The sequence below is a fragment of the Nicotiana sylvestris genome, chromosome 4 (genome assembly GCF_000393655.2).
Source record: "Nicotiana sylvestris chromosome 4, ASM39365v2, whole genome shotgun sequence".
Lineage (NCBI taxonomy): Eukaryota > Viridiplantae > Streptophyta > Magnoliopsida > Solanales > Solanaceae > Nicotiana > Nicotiana sylvestris.
The window spans coordinates 78650478-78659849 of NC_091060.1; the positions used below are offsets into that span (position 1 = coordinate 78650478).

At 40.0% G+C, this 9372-nt stretch overlaps 1 protein-coding gene across 1 annotated transcript; it reads left to right on the forward strand.

The window, feature by feature from the left end:
- The first annotated feature begins 1786 nt into the window (after positions 1-1786).
- LOC138889742 (uncharacterized) lies at positions 1787-3147 on the forward strand. Its single transcript, XM_070173077.1, has 2 exons — positions 1787-2128; positions 2506-3147. The coding sequence occupies exons 1-2, from the start codon at positions 1787-1789 to the stop codon at positions 3145-3147; spliced, it is 984 nt and encodes a 327-aa protein (XP_070029178.1).
- Positions 3148-9372: the final 6225 nt, after the last annotated feature.

Consider the following 9372-nt stretch of genomic DNA (forward strand, 5'->3'; position numbering starts at 1 on the left):
AGCCCGATTATCGTAGAGATTACTCTCAATGTGGCCCGACTATCGGGACAACCGGATAGATTACTCTCAATGTAGCCCGACTACCGGAGAGATTACTTTCAATGTGGCTCGACTATCGGAGGCCATTTAATCCATTTAGACCTTTGTATTCATTCTAATATTCTTGATTTGGACTTTGATGACCCTTTTTTTCTCTTTTATTTTGCAACACGAGGAGATGGCAAATTTTAGAGACTATACCTCACCTTCCTCCAAACTTAGATATCTCATAATCGAGACTGAAGATGGCATAGAACAAACCAAGCTTTTGGTTCACACATCACAAGCTGGCCGGTATGCTGCCTCATGGCCTAATCTGAGGAACTTCCTTTATGTAGAAAACTGGACCTTGGAGCACAAATCGACTTCTAATCCATTGTCCAAGATGTGGTCTCTCCAAGCACAAATCCATCGCCACGTTAATATTTCTAGCACCCTTCCAAACTTAGGACGTTGCATAATCCAAGGCGAAGTACGTTGGGAAAACAAAACAACAATCGAGGGCGAGTATCGTAATATTCCGCTATATTGGGAATGGGCTGAAGATGTACTTGGTGGAAGCCAACAAACCCTGAGTACAACAAAGATTTATGATGTTGTCTATGCCTCACTTTTTACTTATGATCGAAACTCGAACATTTTGCAAGCATTTTGTGAGGCTTGGTGCCCCAAGACAAACACGTTTCTTACATCAGCTGGGAAACTATCTCTCTCTCTTTGGGACTTACATATCCTTGAGGTTCTGCCCATTGCGGGTTCTCCGTACGAAGAAGTGGTACCTGAGACAAAAGAACTCATCGGTTTGGATGAAAAATAGATTAGATTTATTCCTAGATATTGCGAGTATTTATTTGCTGCCTTTCATCACCTTAAGGAAGGTACGGTTGCTAACCAAAAGGTCTTCTTCAGCAAGTGGATTTTTGGTATAAAAAAGCTTTAATATATAGATCTGCCCCACTGCGAAAGGAAAAGAAATTCGCACGCCTAAAGTCAACATATATTCCTAATGGAGTTATTCCCGAGACAACGAGGTGATCGAGTGATCAAGAAGCTATATTCGCCAAGCTTAGGGTAAGGTCTGACAAGAAAGATAAAACATATGTAGAAGCATTCTTATCAATTTGGCTATGTTCCTTTGTGTTTCCCAAGGCAGAAAACTTCATTCGTCCCGAGACTTTTAAGATGACAAGCATGATGGCAGGTAGGCGAAAGATTAGCCTTGCGGTCCCAGTTTTGGCGAGTATTTATCATGGTTTGAATAAGATTTTGTCTTCTTCCCAACTTGATCAGGTCAAATTTTTTTTCCCATTCATTATGTTTACGACTGGCTTGCACATTACTTCAAAATCCACTATCCACTTGTTAAGGGTCTGTCTGTCCCTTTGATGGTGGCATACTCGGGAGAGGGAGCTGTGAGATACTTTGACGAGGATGATGCAAGAAAATGCATCCACGATGGGGAGGATATAGTTTGGACACCAACAATGTTAACCAATTCTCGTCCTTATTATTATGTGGATAACAATGCTCCTCAAGAGTTGGAGTCAAATTACTTCATGAGCTTACGTTTTAACTACCTCCCTTTGAGGTATGGTAACTCATTCATCATCGATCCATATAGCCCGCATCAGTTTGGTCGTCAATTTGGGTTTTACCAGAACGTCCTCGATTTTTTGGAGAATGATATCCATAATGCTCTCTAGATGAAGGACTCAAATTTTGGAGGATTTGCACAATGTATCGGTCTATGTCACATGCGATTTTTCCCCCAACGGGAGATCCTGTGGAGAAACCTTTCTCCGCCAATTATATGTCTTGGTGGGAGAAAGCGCATGGGAAGTTTCTCGAGAATAACTTACAAGCTTTGATAGACGATGTTGGGCTAAAGTCTACAACTCCTTTAGGAGGTGAAGATCAAGGTGCTGGAAAGACACTCCCAAAGGTTAAAAAGCAACCTATTCCAATCCCAAAAGCAGTTACACAATATAAGAAAAGAAAGCTTAAATCCTCAAAGGCAGCTTTGAAAGAGGTGGTGTGCACTTCAACGGATATAGAAAAGCACCCTCCAACTCTTCCATTTAGCACGCAAGTTCCTCAAGATACAAACTAGAGTACCGGTGAAGATCAAAATTGGAAAAGGAAACGACCTAACCCAGTAGAGATCGTAGAGGTTCCAAGTGTTGATAGTCCCTTAAGAACGCATACAACTTGTAACAAGGAGGTAAAAAATACAATAATCTTGCCCTTTCTTTTTATTTTCTTAATCAAACGAATAACTCTACTGAAAAAATATTCACCTATACAGTTAAATGCCATTGGGCATCCGGTGGTATCCCCACATGATAAGCCGCAAGTGAGTAATGAATCTATTGGAGGGCCTACATCTAAAGTGAAGTCGTCTTGAAAGGCATCATCTCTTCCTCATGGCAATGCCCTAAAAAGACAAACTCAAAATGAGATAACTAGAGTTCTACCAATGACAAATACAACGGTATCGTTTTTGAAGAAAAGAGCATTGTCTTTAATCGCAAAAAGGAATTCATCTTGGGACTTTGGAAGGACATTTGTAATAGACTCTCCAAAACTCGTGCAGAATTGCTCTCATCTTATAGGGAGAAAATTATTGAGATTTTCGAGGATATGAAGAGGACGAATATTCTGGATCTTTCTCCATTAGAGAATTTACTGGATTCTCTTTTTGAGCTTGCTGCGTCATATGACCAAGAGCGATCCAATATGGTTGATAAGACGAGTGAAGATGAGAAGATAGAGCTGATTTCTAAAGCTAAAGAGCGTCTCGAGTTGTTCAAACTTGAAGCAAGTGAGAAAGTCAAGAAAGTTTCCTCTAGTGTAAAGAAACTGAAGAGAGTTGTGAAGAAGCTGCAGACATTACAACAAGGGATAGAGAAATTCGAAGGTGTTATGAAAGCGACTCGAAAGGAGGTTGAAGAGATTCAGGCAAATATTCCAGCTGCCGAGACCGAGGTCTCTTCATATGACAATGCAAATTTGCTGATTGTTGATGATTCAGCCAATTTGGAGGCGAAGAAGAAGAACCTGGAGACTAGCTGTCAAGAATTGATCAACTACAAGTTTTATTTAGATTAGGCTATTAGCATTATCTACCATTTTATCTTTATGTTAGATTGACCTAGTGGACATTTATTTCATCTTGAATAAGATTTCTTCTCTTTTGCTTTATATTGCTCGACATTTATCTTGGTCGCATAATTTTCAGCTTTACGCACTCGTAACGAAAGATTCATATCTTGTCATAGGAGAGTCCAAATAACGAACCGTTTGATATCCAAAACATAGAATCAAATACCTTCAGAATCGACCCAGATAATATTTTGAAACCAACTTTAGATTTCACTACGTTGAAAATTTCAGATTTGCGCAGTCTCACCACAAAAATCATATCTCGGTGTAGGAAAGTCAAAATCACGATCCGTTTGATTTTTTGAAACCTTAACTTGCAAATCGATAACATATCCAAAATGAAAGATCTAATGCCTTAAGGATAGAATCAGATAATAATTCGAAATCAATATTAAATTCTGACCTGGTGACGATTTCAGGCTTGCACACTTCACCAAAATGTTTGTATCATAATGTAGGAATTTCAAAATCATGAACCGTTTAATCTATTGGAAGCATAACTTCGTAATCTAAAACATATCCAAAATTTAGAATTTAATGCCTTAAGGATAGTTTCAGATAATATTTCGAAGTCGACTTGGGTTTCTGATATGCCGACAGTTCCAAGTTAGCGCGGCTTCACAAAATTTTTTGTATCTTGGTGTGGAAGCCTTGAGATTGTAAGACTTTTTAATTGTCAGAAATTGAAATTCAAGAACTTCATTCTCATCAAACATCTTGGGTTCAAGTTTCACTGAATTTGAAACGTCATGAAGGCACACTAAAAAAACTTGCAGGTTTGGCGAACATGAAGCTATAGCGAATCCCCGGACTTCAATGCAAATGCTTGGAAACCTCCTAAAAGATATAAATCATTTCATTGAAGATACCAATTTACCATAGCGACTTGCCCCCTTTAAGTCAAATGGGATCCATAGTTTAACAAAAGAATGATATCTCAGCTTGATTTTCAGATGTTGATTGAATGGATTACATTCCATCGTACTTTTGAACAACGATCGGGGGATTATATATCTTTTGAACTTATGCGGCTGAACTCAGAATAAAACTCTAAGATGCCTACGTACCTCTGTGAAGAGGATCAAGTCATACCGTAGTTCAGAATAGGTAGAATCTTTTTTTGGGCCGTACACAGTTTAGACTCATGCAAGCCAAGAGCGTAGGAACATGAAGTTTAGGCCCATGTGTCAAGGAGAGTTGCAATTTCAAGGATAATACTTCTTTTAGAATTTGCCATTGATAAGGCCGATTCTCATGCCATCTGCATCTACTAGCTTGCAAGCCCCCCTTGAGTAAGATTAAAATGGCCCATCCCATTTTGAAGTGAACTTCACTACAGGTTTATAGGAAGTAATGATGGGTCTTCGTATGGCAAGGACTTGATCTCCTACTTGTCCCACCTCCTTTTTACGCACCCGAGGGGTGCAGGGGAGTTTTTTCCAATTAAAGGACAATCGAAACGGGATTGGTTTAATTATTTCAGAGTCGCCACTTGGGAGATTTAGGGTGTCCCAAGTCACCAATTTTAATCCCGAATCGAGGAAAAGAATGACTCTATATTACAGTCTGCGTACCAGAAATCTGGATAAGGAATTCTGTTAACCCGGGAGAAGGTGTTAGGCATTCCCGAGTTCCGTGGTTCTAGCACGGTCGCTCAACTGTTATATTCGGCTTGATTATCTGATTTTATACAAGTGTGAACTTATGTGCAAAATTTAACTTTTAACCGCTTTTATCATTTACTGTTTTTATCAAGAATTGCAACGTTGTGAAAATGTATCTCGAACCGCGTTACAATCAATGTACCCGTGGTCGTCGACACACTTTGACTCCGTTGAGATTTGGATTTGGGTCACATCAATGTGCACCCGAGTTTAAGGAAATTAAATTATTAAAGGCGCGCCTAAAGCGACTAGCGTATTTATTTTGGGTAGGACCGTGGAATTTTACTAAACGGTCCATCCCGAAGCCTAAACAATTTTTAAAGCAATATTTATTGAGGGCCCCGCAATTTGTATTTTTATTTGGCGAGGCTCACCTCGTTCTTTATTTCTTTATTAGAATTTGCAACGTCATGGAAATGCATCTCAGACCACGTCACAGTCAATGTACCCGTGACTAGAGACATGTTTCGACTCCGTTGGGATTTGGATTTGGGTCACATAAATGTGCACCCGAGTTTAAGAAGGTAAGGTTCATTAAAGCGTATCCTAAAGAGACTAACGTGTTGTTATTTTAGGAGGGTTGTGAGATTTGCTAAACAACCCGTCCTGGAAACTAAATGCTTCACTAATATACATTTAACAAGGGCCCCGCATCTGCGTTTTGCTTATTTTTATCGAGGCTCATCTCGTTGTTATTTTTAAAGGATATCCTATAGCACCTACGTTTCTTGTCGTGTTTGTCTCTATCAATTGAAAGCAGTAAATAGCCTTAGTCGATTATAAAACCGGATTTAAAATGCTTTTACAGAATAATAAAACGTGACTGCACTTATGGACAACTAGTCGCAAATTATGGGCCCAAACTAGCTCATGCGAGATGGCCAGACTTGGGCCCTGTTTTTCCGATACAGGCCTAGCTGATTTTTTCGATTTGGGCTCGGCCTTCCTGAGGTTGAGGCCTAGAACTGATTCTTTGTTCTTTATCAATTTATATGTGACAAACTAGCAAAAGGGGAAAGAACTTTAACTCATGTGGATAGTTTTCCTATTTTGGCCTACATTACAGCATATATGGCAAAGTAAACTAAATCTGAGATGCAAACTAATTCATTGAGAATACTTTTAACTAGCAGCATACGTATACAAACTGATATTCAATTACCATGCATTGACATCTACTAGGCGTGCAAGCTACTTCCAGCATCCAAACCAAAATAAAAATCATTCTACATTACATGATATTTAATGCAACAATCTACGTATAAAAAGACATTCTTCAGGTTTTCTCATTTTTGTATTCATCCTCAATTTTCCAATTACATCTGACAGTGTATTAGGTGTGTACCTGGTATAGAGAACAAAAGAAGAAAGGAATGATCAGCTGGGCAGTATGCAGTAAATACAGCAGCAGCAGACACACAACAACAACCAACTAAACCAAGTGTTTTCCACAGCCACAGATAACCAACAATGTCTCCTAGAATACAAGGACTAGTAGATAGTCGAAACCAAGCCAGCAATCCCAGGAAAGAGTAAGGAAATAACAGCAGTAACTGAGGGTTCAAATGCAGTAAAACTAACAGTTCAACAACCACAAACAACTCAGCCAATGCAAGCAACAGAACTTGGCCAAGACAGCTTTGACCAATATGCACTCTTGTACAACTTTCAGGCAGTGTTTGGTTACAATGTCTATTGGAAACTACCTTGTGTTTACGCTATTGTGATTTGGGACTCACTAGACCTCTCTTCAGACGAAAGTTTTTTTTCTTTCAGCCTTTTTGTTTTGTTTTTTCTTTCTGAAGACTCCCCCGGTCCAGCCCCTTTTAAGTTCTCAAATGGCCTATTTATAAGCCAAATGACTCGGTGCAGCTAAGCTGCCCTCATGCTGCAACTTGAAGCCTGCCCATACCCTGTTAAACCCATGCCTAAGCATCTTTTGTGCCAGCCCCTTTGTTCCCCACGCCTGGTTTTTGTTTAATCCAGAATCATGGGCTCATTTTATTATTCATTTTAAGCCCCATACCCTTGTGTCTTGTTCCCCATTGGTATTAGTTTAATCCCAACTTAATACCCTACTTGTCAGCCCATTTACACTAATCTTTTCTGTCTTTTTCAACACCCCAGAATACCCCTGCTTAACCTTGATTATTACTGCCCTGCCTATTGCAGCATCAGGGCATATTTGAACTGATGAAAGTTCAAATTCAAGACTGCCTGGACTGAACCTTTTCAGTCATTTTTACAATGCAAACAAACCATTTTAAACAATGCTGGGGCATTCAGTCAGTGGCAACGTTCAATTAGTCATGCGACATTATTAGCTCATTCGATTCCTTAGTTATAGAAAACTAATCGACGACATTTATCGAGTCGACTATACTAATTATAGCAGGTAATAATCAGTCGCTCATATAAACTATACGTTCAGGGACCTAAAGGGCATCAGACAATTTTTGTTCAATTACTGGGGCCTATATGAGTTAACTTATCTGACGATTAAACTAATCGACGATCATGTTTATCACAGAGTACATTCAGAACACACACATAGAAAATCAATCGACCAAATAAAGGGTCTTTGCTAGAGATGGAAGAAAACAGACAAAGTAACAGACCAAAACAAATAACCACAACAACAAATCATGCTGACAACTTAATTAGAACTAAACAAAGAGAAAAGGAAACTTACCGAAAAAGTTTGAAATCAAAACGGACCCAAATCAGACTCAACTTCGAACTCTTGAGGCCGAACAAACTTTAATCAGGGTGTTCTCACATGAGAACACCTTGATTAAGGTCTATTAGACCTCAAACCCTTGTCAAAACCGGCCGGATTCCCCAGGTGCATGTGTTCTAAGGTCTGGATTTCCAGATCTGATTTTTAGGGAGTTGTGGGTAGATTCGGACCAAACCAAGCTTGGTTTGGTCACGAGGAAGGTCAGGGGAGTGTCTGATACAAAGATGGTGAGGTTTGGTGTAGATCGAGTTTTGTCTCGAATCTTCAAATCCAGATTCGAGACGATAGGAGATGATTCGAGGTTCGTGGTTAGTGGATTCGTGTTCAGGGGAGTGAGGGGGTCTTAGGGTGTTCGGGAGGTGGCCACCGGCGTTCATGCCGCCGGGTTTTGGTGGAAGGGAAACTAGGGCGGCTTGCTAGGGTTTGGGGGTTTCAGCTTGGGGAAGGAGACGAGTGAGGGGTGGGGTTCGGATAGGGGGCGTGGGGTGAAGGGTTGAGTTTATATATGGGCTAGGGGTTTAGATCCTGGCCGTCAGATCAAATGAGATCTATGGCCAGGATTTATCCACTTGGGGAAGACGGTGTCGTTTGGGTTTTGGTAGTGGGTGAGGTCGGGTAAGGCTGGATCGGGTCAAAACTGGACGGGTTTAGGGGAAAACCGGGGTCCGTTGGATCAAGGGGTTGAACGGCTCAGATCAAATGTCTAAGACGACGTCATTTGGGTTGAATGAGTGGCTTGATCAAGACCGTTTGTTTGAGTCAGATCAACGGCTCTAATAAGGATGCTGATACGGCGTCGTTCGAATCAACGCTTGGGCAGGCTGGATTTGGACTGGGTCTGAATGCCGGTTTTGGGCCCTTTTTTATTTCACTTTCTGGGCCCAAATTGATTTAATCCCTCTTTTCTTTGTTTTCTAATTTCATTTTTCTTTTAAACAAAAATAAAAATAACAAATAATAAAATAACGAAATTAAAACTAAACAACAATGCAACATTTTAACACGATTATCACAAAAATATTTAAGTAAGTTAACTAAGAGCCTAGAACGAATGATGCACATATATATTTTTTTGAATTTTCTTTTTACTGACCGAATTATGGTTTAACCATCCTGACATACATATTTTTGTATTTTGTTTGCAAAAATGGACAGCTCCACAAATGACTAACAACACATGTCACGAAAACTCGAACAATTGTACAGCGAAACCATTTGTCACTATTTTTATTTTCTTTTGGAGAGATTGCTCGTAAAGCAAAAATCACGTGCTTACAGCTGCCCCTCTTTGCACGAAGACACGAAGGGTTTTCGCGCAAAGATAAAGCGAGTGATTTTTGCTCGTCCGAATACTCTGTGTGAAGCATTTTTGAAAAAGATTTGACCGAACCTTTGCTTCAGAGGTTTCCTACATATCCTGGGCTGAAACAGGAATCAGGTCAATGTAGTTCGGAAAATTTTGGTAGCTGGGACTACCGTGTGACTGTATTACTTGCTGCTGTTGTGCGCTGTCGCATGCTGCTGTTGGATGCTACTGCTCAACCGATCTCCCTGTTACATTGCTCTAAAAGGAAAAATAAGAAGTTAAGCTAGAGTATGAGATCTCATCCATTTCCAACTTGTTCTTGTTGTCTTGCTTTCTTGTCGGCTAACGCTTTCTTCTGACGCCTTTATTTTGTGAACTTAGAGATGATGCTGACCCTTCACCTTTTCTGAATGTCAGTTCTTATCCCTTTGCTTGATTTGCTGGGAACATGGCTTTCTTCC